The sequence below is a fragment of the Passer montanus genome, unplaced genomic scaffold, assembly GCF_014805655.1.
Source record: "Passer montanus isolate IOZ18808 unplaced genomic scaffold, ASM1480565v1 scaffold2, whole genome shotgun sequence".
Taxonomy (NCBI): domain Eukaryota; kingdom Metazoa; phylum Chordata; class Aves; order Passeriformes; family Passeridae; genus Passer; species Passer montanus.
This window is the reverse complement of record NW_024366591.1, coordinates 6,198,846-6,218,328: the sequence shown is the minus strand read 5'-3', so window position 1 is coordinate 6,218,328 and position 19,483 is coordinate 6,198,846. Positions and strand designations below refer to the sequence as shown.

Genomic DNA, 19,483 nt, shown 5'->3' with positions numbered 1-19,483 from the left:
AAATTAAAAGAGCAAGCAGTTTTACTTGGAAATGCTGAGAAAGTAGTTTAGGAGTTACTTTGAAGATCAAATCAGGGGAGTCAGGAGTCAGGGAAAGTAGTGCTGGTCAGGAGATAGAAGGACATTTGGGTACTAGAGAGATGAAAGCAGGAAGGACATCATGTGATTGGCGTCACACATGGGGGGACAGATAATGGCATTTCTTGAAGAGAAAGACATTGGAATATATTAGCAAGAGAATAAGAAATGACATCCAAGAGAGACACTGACTTGATAGAGAATTTTTATAGATAGTTTTAGCACCCTCACTGCAGAATTGAACTTCTAGGATGTTGAGTTCATGGCTCCCAAGAGATATTTGTGTGAAACCTGCAGGAAAGGGTAGGATTATCCTTGTCTAAAGCCTACATCATTACTCAGTCACTGCTTTTCCCACTCTTTGGTATCTCCAATTTTTGTCAGAAGTCTGTATTGATGATCCAACCTGTGGGCAAATGCTTGACATGAAGGAATTCCTGAGTGTTTTCATTGGGTCACGTATCACTTTTGGAACCTCTAAATAATGAGGTGTGGTACAAGAGCTGGAATAATTTGTACTTTTTACCTTTCCAACCTGACTATCTTGGTTTATCTTGCTCTAACAGAGCTTAGAAGGTAAATGGGAAATTAACTCCCATTCAGAATCTGAGTCCATCATTGACTTAAACATCCAAATCTATACCTGAATTTAGCACATCCTCTGGTTCTGTGTATGGACTTAGTGTCCTCACTCATTCACTTGGGGATTTTAGGCATTGCTTCTTTGTTCTTCACTGTTAGTTTTCATTATCTGCATTTATCACATTTGTTCTTTTGGTCACATGTTGAATTGTAAGAGGAGGTAATAAATTGGTAGTCAAAGAACAAATTATTAACTCAGAGATTAACCAAGAAAGATCTAAAGGGCCTTCAAAATGTTGGATACACAGCAACACTAAGGAAAAAATTGTGTACAGGCTTATCAGAACACTGTGTGAACTCTGACAACTCAGTCATTTACTGTCACTGCAACTTTTAAAGTCATGTTTTGTTAATTTTGGTCTTTGGTAAGCGTTTTGGATCTTGTTCATTTCAGAATAGCTTTTAAGAGGGGGAGAGTCATCCTCTGGAAATGCCTGTGTCTCTCTGTTGACCACAGAAAGACTGGAAGTTGTATAGCTAAGTGTTGTATAACTAGCTTCTGAGTTAACCAAGAAAAAAAAATGTATTTTTATAGTTAGGGCAGCTCTCAATACATCACAAATTGAATTTTCCAAAATCTCAGTTTCCTATTTGACTTTTTTTTTTTCTCAGCAAGCATAGTCCCATTAGTTTTAAAACTCTTCTTCCATGGTACTGTGCCATGACCTGCTCACCACTTTTATAATGCACAGACATAGACCAAATGTGCTTTTTATCATGAAGACAGATGACTAAATACAGTTGTGAAATAGGTTCTCTATAAAGCAATCCAATAAAGATCAAAGAAGATCTTGGGCTGGCCTTCTGTTATGAAAGCTCTAAAACACTTTTCCTTTTGGCTGTGTGTTCAACCTAACACAGACCTCAGTGATGCAGAAGTCTGATGACGTTTTAATTATATCTGGGACTGCATTTCTAAGAAAATCAGCATTCTAACCAGCCAAGCCTCAGAAAACAGCTTTCATTGTCTTTTTTACAGCAATAAATAGAGATAATTTTCTTTTGTGTTCTTCCATAGATTTGATTTTTGGAGACCATACATATAAAGCAGTTGGAAGCTACTGATTTTTCTGCTGAAATCATTGCAGATTTATAAGACAGTCAGACTGTGTCTTACCAGGAAAAGAAAACACTATTGTATGTTTAAAAGATAATAGGAGCGCTCTTAATTTAGATAGTAGCAATGGTCAATGAGCAATTTGTACACCTATGGCTATGTTACTCACATAATTAGCCAGATGTCTTTCAAGTTTGCTTGAACTAAAAACATCTAAGTTTAACTGTTACTGTCTCTCTGTGATATGTTGAGGCTGTCAATGTACTGACTTTACCATGGCAGTCTTTTAAGCAACAAATAACAATAGAGACATAACTCAAATTTACATCCTATTTACACTGGATTGCTGCATGCCTCTGAGGAGAAAGGAGGGTGGAAAGACAAGTTTACACTTCAGCATAAAAAAGCAACCCTGTGAAAGCTACTTAGGACAAATAACCTCATCCTCTGGTTATGTGTCATCCATCAGCTCCCTTCAGGAGGTGGTTTAAGAGATTGGAAGCAGTATTTGGCTGAATATATCATACTCCATATAAGGAATCCCAGGCTGGATAAAGAGATTGCACCACTTCCATTTACAGAGTGAAACACATTCTTTTAGAGGTGGTGTCTAGTTTTACTTTTCAACCTAAGAGGCTAAATTACAAATCCTAAACAAAGGTCAGGCAGCTAGATTTTATTAATTACTAACAACTCGATTTCCAACAAACAAAGAACCTTAATCTAATTTTGGATTAAAATATGTGGACACAACTAATATTCCACTAACTTATTTATACTGGAAATGAATCTGAGAAAATCACAAGAGTACTGAGAAATTAAGAAAGGACACAAAGTAGGACTTCGTTAACCATCTCTGGTGATGTAAAAAAAATAACCAACTTTTAAATATCTTATAAACTTCCACTGAATTTAAAATCATAAACTTTATTACATTGAAAATGGCTTCTCTTTACACATAAGAATGTGGTCTCAAGGGGACTCACACAGGAACTAGTTATTGAAAGTTGTAGCTACAGTTCTTAGTGAAAGCTTGATGCAGGGAATATGCCTTAGTGCCTACTTTATGTCTGAAGAGAAATGCATAAACAGTTGTCCAGGAATGTTTCTTTAAGATCAAACCTGAACGGGACTATAGACTATCTAGTAATATCTTAACACAAGTTATATGTTGTAAGCCATAGAGAAAACTGAAATGTCAAGCAAAGTCTAAAAGTCCTTAAGAGGAGGTACTTCAAACAACCATGTTGTTTTTCACTTAGTATCCAAAATTCAGTGGCAAGAATATTTATAAAACACTTTCTCTGCAGTGTTTTATAAAAAGATTGAAAAAGAACCCCTCATAAAAGCCTGTTTCTAATGAACTATAGAATTACATTTCCATAGACTTACACTATAGGAACTAGTGATTCTGAAAGTGTGTTGAGTTGCTTAAAAAACAGAGGCTCAATTACTTGTGTATTTGAATGTGGGAGACAAAGGGATTTTAGTATGAATTTGAGTGTCTGAAACAATAAATAAAGATATATAACCAGCTTTATATAAAAAAACACTTCAATACTTCCGGGATGCAGAGGGTGGTAGTTAGCTACCTCCCTCTGCCACCCTCGAGGACATTCAAGTGCCACAGTATATCTGGGGCCCAAATGAAGGAGAGAGAATTTTCATAATTTAACAAAATAATTAATCAAAATTACATTATTTACTTTGGAAGAAAAATATGGTTGACTTTTTCTATCTCAGTTCTAAGAGAGCTGTTATTAAGAAATTTAGTAGGAAAGCTAGTACAGAGATATGTTCTCCCAGACAGAAACTTAGTTTTCTTTGAAAGCAGGATCAAAAAATAATTAAAGGATTTTCTGAGCAAAATTTACATTCTTCTGCTAATGTTTATATTAGGAGTTTGTCATTTTGTATCTCAAGAATCTTTTAACCACAAATCCATCATACATTAAAAGCAATAGTAAATAAAGCATAGTAACCCTTTTGATTGCAGTAATAGTTATAAGAGAAAGATCTTCACTGTGGGTGGCTGAAGAGGTCCTACAAGGAGCTCTTCTCATTGCAGCTACGTCCACCAGTTGCATATACCTGAAAAAAAATACCAAAACTGCTGAAGTCTTCAGATTACATAAATATCTGACGTGGTGTCCCTTAAGAACACACAATTTAATCCAATATGAGAACATAGGAAGCAGTGACTCTAATCTTTGCAAAGGGGCATAATGCAATAATTAATTGAACAATCTATCAAGAACTACAACAGGATTATGAAAAAGCACTTACATCTTGGACACACATACATAGGCAAATACCAAGTAGAACAGGGAAAATATTTTTATCACATTTTTCACTGGAAAGCTATATCTGCTTCTGGTGTTCATATTTCAAAAATAGACACAGATTTTGAATACAAGGAGGAAAAATAAAAGGCGAGAAAAAAGGGAAAAAAACTAAATTAATAAAGGGTATTGAAAAAGAATATAACATCTGAGGTGAAAGAAAAGGCTAAACTCCCTGAGTCAGAGATTCCCAAAATTTACATCACCAAATAATTTCTGCATCAGGAATTTGAAGGAACTGGCACTGGAGGTTCCAAACCCAGAAATAAGTAATTTGAATCTGTCTCATCTTGGACAGTCTCGAAGGAAATGGGTAAAATTAAAAAATAAAGGAGGAGAGCAAATCAGGTCTCAGTAAAGCACAATGAATTTTAAAATACTGAAATGAGGAGCAAATTAAGATAGGGGGGAAAACTGGATAAAAGCAAGATCTATTTACCAAAGGAAACTTATGGTGACTTTTATGCTAAGATAGACCTTGTAGAGAAGGAAAATGCAAAATATCTAATTCTACAGTTGTTAGCAAAACATTAAGGCCCAATGGCAAATGAAGAATTATCAGTTAAATTATAGTAAAGAAGACTGCTACAAGAGCTGGAATTTTGAATGAAGAGTCATCCAGGCTGGCAGATAAGTAGCTAGGAAACTGCCTCAAGCACAACTTTTTCTGATGGTTGTTATTGAGCTCTTGTATTTGGATAGAATTTTATAAACATGCAAAGGATTAGACCTTTAAGTGGGCACAGAAAAATGAGGAATAACAGTAAGAACAATTAAGTGAATAATTTCTTGTTTGCTATTTCATTTTTGAAACAAAAATGTATTACATTCAAATTAAAAGCATATGAAAGGCACTCTGCTGTATTTGAAAGGGGTGTCTGATGACAGGATTAACATGTAGTATATATTTCACCAAAACAAAAAGAAGTAAAACTACATATTTGCACCCAAGCTAAGTCTGAAATTCAGTGTCATCAACATAGCGTAACAGAGGGAGCTTACCAGGTTTATGCAATGGACACATCTTTGAATAGTTACACACTTGTGCTCACAAATGCATTAACAGAACCCCACACAAACCTCAACTACATGCAGGATTCCACCACCAGTGACATGCGACACAGGATCACCCCAACATCTGCAAATCATTCATCCAATTGCAAAAGTGCCACAATCATCAACCCTACTTCTCTTTTCCTTATTGCTGTGAACCATGCAAATTGCCTTGCAAATTTAAGATCCATTGTGTGGTTAGCTGAAAGAAAAATTAGAAGCTTTATGCTCAGCAGAGCTTTTCTTGAAGTAGAACCAGCTTTTCTTCTTGGGGCTTCATAGAAATGAACATTAGGAAATATAAAATAACTAACTAAATAGACACAAGACAATAATAAATACTAATGTGCCTCTTCATCTAACTAAGTAGAATTCCATTGCTGTGCCCCCATTTCCAACACTTCGTTGTAAGCATTTATGGAAAGGAAAGTGAAACAATGCTAAGACAGCAGTATCACTTGGGAAAAATACAGTTAATTTCTGTAAAGTAAGTAAATAAGTAAAAATACTAATATCAGTAAACCATGTATAGGTTGAATTACATCACTGTTGTTTAGCCTATTATTTTCTTATTGTCAGAGAACAAGTATAGAAATAGCAAGAGAATGTTTCATAGCAAGGGGAACAAATTGTAGTTTCCTTGTAGTCTATCACTGATGTGAAGGCAATTAGTCCTTCAATAGAGCAAAACACAAAGCTAATCGCAAATAAATAAATAAATTAGAGGCTAGTAACTTGCAAGAAGTGGCAAATCTGCAATGAATATGTGTGAAGATACACGGCTTTGTTCCTGGTGTATGTTGTAAGGAATACTTTTTCAGCATTCCATTATATGAGTAAACCAAGTTCATTGCCCTCTTCAAGAGCAGAGACAACTGCAGTGAAACACAGAATGTAACAGCAAAACTGACTTTCTTTGCCTTTGAACTCTTTCAGAGGATGGTTGAAATTATTTAATTCTATGTGGATGATGTCTTTCAGAGACATTTCAGAGCAAAATGGATGTTTGTAAGCATAAGTACTGTAAAAGGGCCTACTTTTAACATCTATAGCCAAGTATTTGGGAAGTGATGGAGTGCTAACTGGGGAGCATGAATGCTGCCATCTGACGCCTCTAACCATTTACAGATAAGCAAGATGAGTTGGATTTTAAATATTTATCAACAATGCGAGTAACAGCTATATGACTACACCCAGATTATTAATGTGCTAGGGGAAAATGTGGTCTGAGTGTGGATGTTCTTAGGAGGGGAAAAAGAGGCAAAAACAGAGTTAAAAAAAAAAGGAATTATTTGTTCAGCTTTAATCTTCATAATCATTATCAGGCCACAGCTTAATGATGTTCTTTCTCCCAGTTAGAGACACAACCAGCAGTAGCAGTTTCATGAATTGCCTTCTTTCATCTCTTCACTTCATCCTGTGGGACTCATGACTCCATCTGTGGGAGTTTTGAACATATGGAGAGATATCAAACCCCCAGACTCTTCTCTGTGGCCTTTCAAATTTTTTGCAATCAATTTCAATTCTTTTCAGTATGTTTTTTTTTTCCTTGGCCTGTTGGAGCTTTCTTCCATTTAGTTTCTCTACCCAGTTATGCCTCTCAATCTCTCCAGACTCTGTGAATCCCCTGTTTCAGGGACACACTGTACCTGGTGAGGCCATATTCTGCTGACAGCCAGCCAACCTGCTATAGCTATAGGAAAATGGGGCCAAGGAGAAGGGTCCAGATACGCAGGCCCTTGCTGGAAGGAGAGAGAAAGCATAGCATAGTCCCTTGGTCAAAGGACTGCCTGTCTGCCAAGAGAAGGAGTCCTCTCCTGTGTTTGCTCCTCAAGGCCCCTCAGGATGGGTCCCCCAACAGTCAACACACACAGCAGCGGGAATAATCCACATTGCACAGGGCAGTTGTGCAGGTAAGGCAAAGACCCATCATAATTCTGATGAAACAAAAGTGTGTGTCTCATTGCAATAAAAAATTCTTTTTAGACTAAGATCATTCAAACATTTGTTACAACTCATTGAGCTCCCAGTAAGCATTTGGCATTTTGTTTCACCTAACTAAATGAAAAGAAACTAGGTCCAAGCCTTCAAAAGTAGTTTGGCTACATCTTCCTGAAATGAATGGCATCTGTTCCCCCAAACAACTTTTAAAATCCAGCTGGACCACTGAAGTAATAATTTTAGTTGTATTCACTTACCCCTCAGCTAAAGCTACTGTCAACTTCAGCATGTTTTACTTCTAAATACAGATTTAATCCCAATTATTTAAAAGCTTGGAGACTGGGTTGGCTATGAACATATGTAGATACAACAGAACAAATCCCATTCGACATACAGAAAGCATGGTATTGGAAATATAATAAAAATTATAATATTACAGCCTGTAAGGATAATCTTAGCTTAAAAGTCAGTGCTTTAGTGACTTTATCCTGTTGAAACTGAAAACATCAATAATTCTGTGATAGAATGTGAAACTATGTAACAAAGTTGAACAAAAGCAGGTCTTTGGGTAATAAATTTGTTCTGAATCTGGTAAAAAGTTTGAGGTTTTTTTAACCCAGAGCAGCAACACGGGATTTACAGAACATTTTCAGTGCTCATTTGCACTGCACTTCATAGGGGAATGTTCCTTTTTGGAGGCTGAAAATACTTGGCACTCTTAATATGTTCAGCAGCTCATGTGGGGACAGAGTACAAAAAGTCTGTAAAATGGTTAAGGACACAGTTAACTGTTTGTAGATGGATATTTGTTTTGTCGTATGTACTGCAAGAACAGGGAATAAAAAGGGTTTCCAGATCCAGGTTTCTGACCATGAGTTAAGAGTCTTGGCTTCCACTTACATATGGCTCTTTCCATAACGTACTGTGTGACACCAGTTAAATCATGTAGGAACCAATGTAGCAAAACACACAGACATGGATTTTGCTTTAAACTCAAAGTCTTCCTGATGAAACCACTGCAAAAGTTTTTGTGTACAGCCCATTTTAAAGTAAAGATGAAGTTTGCAAACAGGTTGTAGCAGTATTTCCCTCTTTGACAAGTTTATTGTAAAAGCATACCAATAGGTGCTTGTGCAGTTGATGGCCATTTGTTCTGACAGAATGCATTAGCATTTGTATCTGGATATATTTTATACCTGAAAATTACTTAAGGCAGATTTAAAACAAGCCCAAAACACTTCTTCCTCTGAAACAAAGAGCAGAAGACTAAGTACCTGATCATGATATCCATTGTTATCTGGCACCAGAACTTAAACTAAAGCATACATAAAGCTTTGTCAAAACTACCTCTCTCCCTCATGATAGATGAATTCACTCCCTTGTGTTTTCTGTTCCAGGACTCAAAATCTATATTTAGCTGAAGTACTTAAACATGTTATCAGAGGAAGCACTCAGGTCTCTCTCCTTTGTCCCTACTAGCTCATTCAAGAAACTCAGTGAGTGAGTCATATGCTAATTTAAGTTACCTGCTTCAGTTTTGCAACTTCAATACAGGGAATTATGAAAATTAAATTCCACCACAGGAAGAAAAAAAAAGAAAAAAGTTCTTCATGGCTTTTTGACAGCTTTTTTGTAAGAATGGCTATCAGCAACAGGTGAAATCCAGGACTGCAGGATAAAACTTGAAGGACCTTATCATGCTCATGCAACTAGATCTATTTCAATTAGTAGGGATGCTTTTGTCAGAAGAGGAAAAAAAAAGATCAGAATTTCACCCAGCAAAAGTCACAGAATTTGTCTTTTGGATCATGTCAAAAGCACAGTTTCAATTTTATCAGAAAAGCAGTAAAAGAAAAAAAATGAGTGTGTAAAGCATATTCTACTTTATTGGGATTCCTTCTAATGTGGGAGAGTTCAAGTCTTCCCCAAAGTCAAGCTAAGTCAGAATGTCACTGTTAAAGTCCTAGGCAAAACCATGGAATATTTGATGGACATCCATCAAATCACAGTTCCTTCTGAGACAGTGCCATACCAGAATCCTGACGTTCCCCAGTGATTTTCAGTAATGTATGTTACCTTGTACGATGTTTACATGATCCAAAATGGAAGGTCCCAAGGGCTAGTACAGAAGGAAAACAGTAGACTGAAAAAGGCAAAAGGAGGTGCATAAAGAGATGAGAAGTTAAGGACCTCTTCTCATGTCTGATGTGTTGGTCTGGAGTAGTGAAAGCAAAATACTACAGAAAACCATCAGTATGAGATCTACCGTTATCTCAGTTGTGTTCCTATATGCTAGCAAATCTGACTTTAGAATCTAATTACCATAGTTCACTTTCCCTTTGCACTGAAAACTCAGGCAAATTGAGACATGTGAATGTTATTCCCATGTTTGCACACGTACATTGGCTCACTGCGCAAAGCAGAGTGCGTATTTGTTTCTTTGAGACTTTCCATCAGGAATCTTGGAAAGAAGATGTTTACCTCTTCCAAGGTGGCCAGAGGGAAAGTGAGCAAGTAAGCATTTTCATGGTTGTGGAAAGACTACAATCAAAACTGTCTTCTCAAAGGTCATCATCCTATATATAAACCACTCAGCTCAAAATAATATGCTATCAATCCTTCATTCCTATAACACTCACAGAGATTGAAAGGAAAGATTTGCTATTAGGCAGCTGGTTAGAAACTGACACAATAAAATTTGTCTCTTTAATTTATTGTTATTTTATTGACTTAAAAATTTATCTTGTAAAAAGGCTTTCCATATAAATGTACAAATAATTAATGAAACTATCTCAAAGATAGTTTCTTCTTGGTCTCTTAAACACTTTGCTTCATTCTCTTCTCCAGCTGTAATCCTAGAGCAGCTTCCTGATGAGAATTATCCCAGCACAGTTCAATCTAGTGGAAAACACACCACACAGCTACATATATAGATATAAAGACTGAGTCTTAATATAGCAGGGAGAATGAGTAAACCAACTAGAATTTGAGGTTTTGTGAACATCATTAACTATTTTTTTTAAATTCTTGAGGTTTTGCAAAACTGAAAACCCAATCTCTTAGGAAGACAAAAAAGCCCTCTCCCTCCTGTCTTGGCTCAGTCATTTGGACTCTGTGAGAAAGGGGAAGGCTCCTTGGCTCCTGCTACCCTGCAAGGCCAAGGCCAGCCAAGTTGGAAGGAGCTTCTATGGCAAACGGAAAGGGAGCAGTGCTTGCATTGGCATTTTCTGCTGTAGTGGCAGATTAAGCCTATTGAAGCCTTCTGAGCTCTGAAATATCCAAACCTTTTTCTACTGAAATTTCAAATTGTGATGGGCAAAGTTAATGACTTCCTGTGCTGGTTTTTTGTTTTGTTTTTGTTTTCTGGGGGGGATTTGTTTTGTTTTTGGTTTTTTGTGTGAAGTTTGTCCACCTATGCATTTGACAGGGCTACATTTCTTGGATTCTGCGGGCAACTGAGCCAAATCCATGCCTCTTCACATCAGCTGCAGGATTCTTTCACAGATATTCTCCAACCCCACTTCAGGACTCAGCAGCTGGGATCATGGTCTTCTCCTTTGACTTCTGAAATGTATCCACGTGTCATGGCAGGTTCTGTGTGTAGACCTACTACAGGGATCCATTCTCCTGCTGTTTGTGGAGCATGAAGCCGGAGGCTGTGCTGGCTGCTCCTCAGGACGTTGACCTTTAAAATTCAATGGTTGTGAATGGAGTCCCTGCTTCTGGAGACAGTTCTCAGTTCTCCTAACGTGTCTAGGATCAGCCTAAGAGTGAGGGTTCTTTCACTAGCCGGGGCTCGGCTCACCCCGACGGCGGCTCCCGGCCGCGCTCCTGCCCCGCCGCGGGGCCTGGCGCCGCCTCCCGGGGGCTCTGCCGCGCTCGGCCCCCGCCACACCGACAGCGCTGTCCTGCCCGCCCCTCCGCCCCTCTCCCTCCGGGGGAGGCCGCTGCCGGCCTGCCCGCCCCCCGCACCGCCCCTGCGCCGCCCGCCGGAGGCGGGCCTAGGCGGGGGATGGCCCCGCAGGTAGGCGAGGTGGGAAAGGGGCGGCGGGGGTTTGTGTCACCGCCGCGGAGGGGCGAGCCGGGGGTGCGCCCCCGAGCCACTGATTGACAGCGGGGCCCGGCCCTCAGCCCATAAAGGCGCGGGGCGCGGTGCCCTGGAGGGACTCGCGACGGCGTCGGCAGCAGAGCGTCGCGTGGCACCGCGCTCCAGTCCCGGCCGGCCTCGCCCCGCAGAGCCCCAGGGCGCCGTCGGCTCCCCGATGCCAGGTGAGGCGCCGGGCGGCGAGGTGCCGTGCCGCCGCGCAGCCCGCTCGGCGGGCCGAGGAGGCTGTCAGCCCGCTCCGCCGCCGCCCGCTCCGAGCTCGCCGCGGGCACTCGCTCCGCTGCTGACCCCGCGGCAGTCGGGGTGCGGGGTGAGGGGAGCAGCCGTGGGCAGGTGGGTGTGTGGCACCTGCCCGCAGCAGCTCTGCCGTCGCCGCGCCCGTCGCCCAGGCAGGGTCTGTCCCGCCAGGAGCCCCTGGGTTCGAGAGGTGAGAGAGGCATCCTGGTGGCTTCCAGTAGTTGGCCGTAGCGGTGGTACCCTGGAGATGCCAGGTAATAAAAGTTCCGGGTTGAACAAAGAAAATGTAGACGGGAAGCGCTGGCGGCATCCCAGAGTCCCTGCAATAATGTGTGGAGTTGGCAGTGCTGAAATTATTTGGCTGTACGCAGAGAACTGGATTTCTGCGCGTTCGGGGGAATGCTTCTTCTCCATTCGCTGTGCGCTGAGACACATATGGAGATGCAATTACGTGGTTTATAACTGCAGAGTGCTACAGGGCAAACCCAGCATCACGTTAAGAGTCACTTTATCCAGCTGTGGTTGGGTACAATGGATTGTATATACTTTTATATATACGGAAGAGAGCATTTGTATCACGGTACTGGAAAGTACCCCTATTACTTGGAATCATCATCCAGTTTAGATCCCATTATCCTACAAGGATTTTTGGCTGAATATTGTGCTCCAAAGTAAAGATGTGCTAGCCATAAGCTGTATCTCCTGATCATATGTAGTGTCATATGGTCTCTATGCCAGCTACTGAAATTTCATTAAGAAAATAACAAGGTATATTTTCTCTATGCATTTCCTTTTTATTAAGGACATTTCCATAATTCCTCTTGCCTTCACCTGATGTCACATTTTACTTCTGCCATCAAGAGTAGACCCAGAATAAGTATCAGTCAAAATAAAAATTCTGTTTTTATATATATAGTTGCTGTTTATGTCATTTCATAAAGAAAATTGTACTATTTATAGCTGATAAATATAATTTCCCTAATACTTACTTCTTTTTGGTTTATTCATAGAAGTTATGCTGAAGAGGAGAGGGCTGTTGTGGCTTGCTGTCTTGATAACCCTGTGGGTTTCCTCAAATGCTCAGGGTAAGTTCAGACACTGCTTAACTGGATACGGACTAACTCCCAAAGTTAAAAGTTGTAGTGTTGGCTTACCTGTACTATGGTGGGCTAAGTAATCATAAAGGATTTTTTTTTTAAAGTGCATGGGGTATTTTTCGTAGATATACCTTGCCAGTGCTAAATGAAGTTTTCTTGATATTATTACCTCTAAATTGCTTTCTTTAGAAATTATTAATTAAAATGTATATAATCCCAGAAATAGTTGATGTTATACTTTTCTGTGTGGTGGAAATGTATGGTGAAAGTAACATAAACAGAATCACTGAGTGGGATCAACATTTTAAAAAGATAAAAATAGAGAAATGGACATCTACAGACCAAATATAAGTAGAACACAAATTGGCACAGTGCCAGACCCTCATTTACATCTGATTTCTTGATTACAGTCTTTAAAAGCAAATCTCTTTTTTTCAGTTGTTGTGTAGGCATATGGACTCTCATCATTTGATTTTCCATTATCTGGTAATCAAAATACAGAAATTGCCTCAAGTTCCTTATCCAATCATATATAAAAAATACCTAATGAATAAATTGCTGCGTGCATCCATGTGTAGGCATATACATGGCCTACAGAATAGATATATATGTAAAAGTATGTATAATATAGTGCTATAAAATATGAAGCCATCTGTATAAGTGTATAATGAAAAGTGTTTGTACACACAGGAGGAGAGAATTTTCATGTAAATGAAAATTTCAGGTAGAAAATACGATTCACTTGCCTTCTTGTAGGAACAGTTCCATTTGTGAAGACCAGAAAGTACTGAGTTTACTCTGATGGTCCTTAATGTCTGTCATACAATTGCAGTTACTAAGTGTACTGTACAGTGCTGTTTCTTGTAAGACTTGTTGTAGACACATTGTCACATGCTGTTAACTTTTTCAGATGGTGACAAGGAAGAGGAGACTACCTTTGATTTACTTCAAGTCAGTAACATAAACCGAAAGACAATTGGAGCAAAGGTGTTCCGGGGCCCAGACCCCACTATGCCAGCGTATCGTTTCATTCGGTTTGACCATATTCCTCCATGTAAACCCGAGAAACTAAAAAAGATCCTAAAACTAATACGACAGAATGAGGGCTTTATCCTTTCAGCCACTCTGAGGCAGGACAGGCAATCTAGAGGCACTGTCCTTGCTTTAGAGGGCCCTGGCATCAGTGAGAGGCAGTTTGAGATCATTTCCAATGGCCGGGCCAACACCCTGGACCTTATCTATTGGGTGGATGGCTTCCAGAACGTGATTTCCCTGGAAGATGTGGACCTTGCTGACTCCCAGTGGAAGAACCTCACCGTGCAGATAACGGGGGAGAACTACAACCTCTATGTTGGCTGTGACCTTATTGACAGCTTCATCCTGGAGGAGCCTTTCTATGAGCAGCTGAAAGCAGAGAGCAGCAGGCTATATGTGGCAAAAGGGTCCACTCGGGAGAATCATTTCAGGGTAGGTGACCTGCAGAAGCTTGGGTCTGTGGTGTGGTAAGAAGGTAACTTAAAGTAGTTTGGGAAGATGCAGTTTGTGTAGTTTTGTTGTCCCAATGCCTCTGAGATCTGATGGAATCACAGGTGTTCCCAAGTAGACTTTCTTCAGAGTTTGCTTTTATTAATTGCTGGATCTGTGTTGTGTGATTTTGGGGTTCCTGACAGCAAAGGCAAAGCAAAGTCTAAATCCAGGAAAAGTATGCAAGACCAATTTTTGGGTTTCCTGTGCAGCCATACCTTTTCTCTTCCAGATGTAAGACTTCTAGAGATGTTGGGGTTTTGTGGTGATGTGTAGAATTTTTGTGAATTTCTTGAACAACTGTTTTTACATTGAATTAATCTATTCAAATAATGAGAACATGTCAATATTTTTATTTTTCTATTTGAAAGAAGAAGAAGAAAGAAAAGAATTTTTAATGGAGCTGAAGCATGTGGTGTTGGTCCATCCTGTAACAGAACATCCTGTTTTGCCATTTTGAATGTTTCTTTTCAATTAAAATTTTAAAAAGAGGAGAAAATTGAGAAAATAAATACAACAAAAAGTTTTGATCAGTTCTGTAGATGAGATTATTTTTCTTTTTTGTGGAAAATATTTGAGATGAAGCAATTACAAGATTTTTGGTTTTACTATCAAATGAAAGTGACCTTCCGCCTCATAATCTAGTGATGTGATCTGGCCCAACTGTTTTAAGGATGGCTTTTTTTCAGTCACAGCTGAAGTCAGACTTGAACTCATGGCTCCAAAAATTTCAAAAAGCCCTTTCTTTCTCATGTTGTGCCATTTAGTTTTCAGCCAGAGCCTGATATGCTGGAGTTTGGCTCCATGGGGTGACCAGTTTTGGCAGGGACTTCAGAAGTCCTTGCCCACAGCCTCTCCATTCCTGCCTCTGTGACTATGTTTCAGTGAGCCACTTAACAGTACAGCTTCAGAACCAGTTGTATGAGCACTACTGATGGAGTAACAATCTGGTTTTTAATTTAATAAAATTTATATTAATTTTTTTTCTTTTAGTATTTTTTCCCAAGTAAAATAGATACCAGTCTGGTTTTAGAGTGCTCAGGGTAGCGTCAGCACAATTGAGGAGGCAGTGAACTATGGTGCATGGGAATGACTGGCTAAGGATGGAAGTGTCGTGGTGCAGAAAAGTTGGCTTTGACCCTATGAAAGTCTAAAATTCACTATGTAAATGGAGATTTGAGCTTGTAGCAGATTAATATATTTTATTATTACTTGTTTCAGAACATATCCAGCTTTGTGGCTTATAATATTGAAATTGTATATAAAAAAGCTATAACCACTTTTTTTTTTTACTGTGTGTCAGTTTTAATGACTTGTAGATTGTTTTTTATGTATTTGCTTATGTCTGAATCCAGTCAGTAGCATGGAATTGAGACAGATCAGTTATTAGTTACTCAAAGATTGATCTTACTGCTTTTAATTGCTTTTTAAAATTATGATTACAGGGTCTTTTGCAAAATATTCAGTTAATCTTTGATACTTCAATAGAGGATGTTCTGCGTAAGAAAGGATGCCAGAGAAGCCAGTCAAGTAAGGCTTTTGTTATCTTGTTAATATCGTTCAGTTGAATCTGAAAATTAGAAATGTCAGTTGTGAAATATTCTCCTAAAACCAGGCAACAGATCCCTTTGAAATGAAAAGGGGCATAAGTTGCTTTTTGGTGGTAGGGGGAACTTATATCTTTATATGAAGTAATTTCTACTCTCTAGCCTATTATTTTAGTTCAGTTACTTAGGTTTATAAATCTGAACCTCTGTTCTTAAGCTGGGGAAAAAAGTGTTGAGCAATAAATTAGTAGAAATGAAAGGGAAAAAAGCCTATATGTAGGAAAATATATATTTTCTTACGTGAGTGTTCTTGCAATTCTTTGTACACAAGACAGGTAGCATTGCTTCTGAATTCTGCTGCTGACTCAATGGGCCCACAAACCAGTCTGCCATTCTTAAAGACACTGAATTCTGTGACAATACCTTCAACTGAAAGAGGCCTTGGGTTTGACTCCCAACATATTGTTAACCAAAACAGCCTCAGGAAAATAAGAAATCAAAGGAAGAGATATGGAGGGCATGTATGTTAAGGGCTGATGTGTTCTTGTTAGTCCAGTTCATGCTTACCCTGCCAGGAGGGGAGCACTCTGTGCGTAGGTGTGTAATGGATTCCCCATGAAAGAATTAGGATTATTTGTCAAATACGTGCTAAGGTTTTGTACTCAATTTTATAGGAGGTGTTGACTGTTTTACTTCCCACTGCTTGTAGCTGACAAGAGCTCAGTTAAGGATCAGAGCCAGCTCAGTCTTTCAGAGGAATGTTGTGGGTACCCAAGACAGGACTTCAGGGTTTTTTTTGAAACTCCTGCCACCTGAAATACCATTAATTCTGTTACTTTGCTAAAATATGTGGTATATAGAAAATCAATTAAGCAGATTGAACTCATTGTTTTCCTCTTTATGCAAAACCCAGAAATTAAACAATAGCAGATATTGACTTCTTCAAATGAGTCTAAATGTTTTGAAATATCACCAAGTAGAAATGGACTGTTACTGTACCTCTGCTATGAAGAGGAAACCAATGGGAGCCTAAAGGAATAATTGAATTCTTCATGCTAATACATACCTTAGGAGGAATTCTTGTACAGCTGTAAGCTGCTGGTAACCAACAGATAATATTTTCTTAATGTATTTTTATTACATGTGCTAATTGCCAAATTTTCAGTCCTATAAAATATACAATTTGGGGGGTTTTTTTAATCCTTACTGGGAATTATTTAGCAAATAATTCACAGTATTTCTGCTTTTACTTTGCAACACCTAGGGAACACTACAAGATGGAAATTTAACCTAGTGTTTACTTTCCAAACTAGATGGAAATTTCTTCTGCAGTAACAGAAAAGAACCAATAGCATAGTGAGGCCATCAAAATTACTCGAGAGGTTTTTATGTGCATGTCAGAGTTTGACATTGCCTATCCAGCTTAATTATATACTCATAGAATGGGTCAGGTGGAAAAGGACTGCTAGACATCATCAGTGTAACCTCCCTGCTCAAGGAGAGTCATCCAGAGCACGTGGCACAGAGTTGTGTCCAGGTGATTCTTGAATATCTCCAGTGAGGGAGACTCCACAATCTCTCTGGGCAGCTCTGCAGTGCTTGGTCTCCCACACAGTGAAGAAGTTCTTCCTCATATCCAGGTGGAACTTCCTGTGCATCAGTATTGGCCCATTGCCTCTTGTCCTATTGCTTGGCACCACTTAACTTAGCCAGAGCCTGGCTCCATCCCCTGTAGATATTTATACACCTTGATGAGGTCCCATTTCAGTTGTCTCTCCTTGAGGCTGAACAGGCCCAGCTCCTTCAGCCTTTCCTCATAAGAGGGAGGCTCCAATCCCTTAATTAACTTGTAGTCTGTGGTTGGACCCAGTACACGAGCTCCATATCTTTCTTGTACCGAGGAGCCTAGAAGTGGACACAGCACTCCAGATATGGCTGAGGATGAGGAGAGGAGCAGAATGGTTCTTCTCTGTTCATCTCTGCAGCCTGTTGAGGTCATTCTGAAGATGTGCACAGCCCTCTGGGGGTATTGGTCACTCCTCCCAACTTTGTGTTGTCTGTGAACTTGCTGAGGAGGCATCTGTCCCTTCATCCAAGTCATTGATGGATAAGTTAGACAAGACTGGGCCCAGTATTGAAACTTGGGGGATGCTGCTAATGACAATTCCACAGTTGAAAAGCCATTAATGGTTTTACTGACCACAAGATATTTTCCTATTTTGATGGCAGACTCGTTGACCTAAAGTACAGGCATTAAGATGACATATTTATATGTTAATGTCCCATGACAGCAAGGCTGATGTTACTAATGAAGTTCCCTCAGCCCTAAGGACACAAAAGGAGACAGGACTGTGTTTTCCCAACCCATCTTTAAGCCTAATATGGGAATGTGACATATAGTGAAACAATGGCTTGGGATTGCTGTTTGGTTGAGGGTAGGAAAGTATGTCTGTAGTGTGGTGACTGCTGATCCTTTAGGCAGGATTTATACACTGCACTGGATAGGAAAGATGACAAAACCACACCTAAATAGGAACATCAATAAAATGCCTTTTTGAATTATATCAACAGAATGATATTTGCATATGTAAGAGGATGCACATTTTGCTCTTCTGATTTCTCATTTTAATCATCTGGTCCTTAGGAAATTAGCAGGAAGCCAGCAGCAGAGAACTGATTTCCCAGTGATCCCCAGGCATCTTCTTTCAGTCACTGCCAAGTACCAGTAGGAAGTGAGGATTTAGTTCTTCTAACATAGTTTTGGTTTATGTTTCCTGCTGAGATTGCAACTTTATTAATGTCCTCAGAATGTTCCGGTCAAGGCACACTCCATGTTGGCTTGAAAAATATGAAATTAATGATCTGAGAAGTGCTGTGGGGGGATCTGAGAAATCTAGTTCCAATGTGGTAGGAAAATTACATTCTTTCCAGGGAATCAAAAAGCAGCTGAAATAAACTGTTATGACACAGAGAGTTCTGATCTGCTATGTGGTTTTCTCCCATCCTGTAAATGAAGCTGGACAATTTCTTCAACTTTGGAAAACTGAGAACAATTTTTTTGTAGACCTTGGCTAGTGGCAGAAGTTTTATAGCTAATTTAAAAGCACATCAAGCCAATAATTTTAAGTTTGGTTGAGGAGTAATCACTTAATGTCATATTGTGGGTTGATTCTTTGTTCTTTTATTTTTATCCTTCCAAATGAATGAATGCTTTGCTCCTGTTTTCATTTCCTTTTATATTTATATATAACACTTTACATTGCATGCTAAAGCATCAAATCAAGCCCTTAACATTTCTGAAGATTTGCCACCTTTGGTGATTTGTCAACACTGAATGGTATTGGGGTTTTGACACACGTGTTTTATGACACATTTTCCTGTGCTGATTTCTTCATTTCCAATTGCTATATCCATTGCTTGTCCTCTCTCTTTAGTAACCCTGAGCTATTCCAACATCTCCAAATCTGGTAAAGAAGTCCTTATTAAGAGATAGGGAAATATGGATTGCTGTATAGCTGATACCAATTTTGAGTTTCTCATGGAGTCCTTGGAGAAAGTGTCCATGGAATCCATAAGACATTTACGTGATGGAGATTCAAATGCTTAACAGAACATAAGCTGTTTTGTTTAGTTATCTATGTGCTTTTTTATTAATTAAAATAATGCATTCTGTTGTTATTTTTCAGGAATTTACTGCAGACAGGGATGTCTTTTAAAATTATATTAGAACATGTCTAGTTCTACCTGTCTAATGCATGCAAAGTTCTCTTTTAATTACAATCTGCCTTTTGGAGAAGTGTTTTGGAGTTTGGAACTGTTTTAATAACAGCTTCTCTGAATTTAACATTGGGCAGTGCAGT

General features: G+C 39.2%; 1 protein-coding gene across 2 annotated transcripts in view; it reads left to right on the top strand.

Annotated features, from left to right (window-relative positions):
* Positions 1–11,146: 11,146 nt before the first annotated feature.
* Positions 11,147–19,483, top strand: part of THBS2 (thrombospondin 2) — a 32,954-nt gene continuing 24,617 nt past the window's right edge. Inside the window, exons 1-4 of one of the 2 annotated variants that reach the window (XM_039707580.1) lie at positions 11,147–11,382; positions 12,469–12,540; positions 13,463–14,019; positions 15,522–15,606. In XM_039707580.1, the coding sequence (XP_039563514.1) occupies positions 11,376–11,382; positions 12,469–12,540; positions 13,463–14,019; positions 15,522–15,606 (721 nt within the window). In that variant the 5' untranslated portion in view covers positions 11,147–11,375. Of the gene's footprint in view, positions 11,383–12,465; positions 12,541–13,462; positions 14,020–15,521; positions 15,607–19,483 lie in introns of both variants that reach the window. The other variant, XM_039707579.1, reaches the window with a different exon arrangement.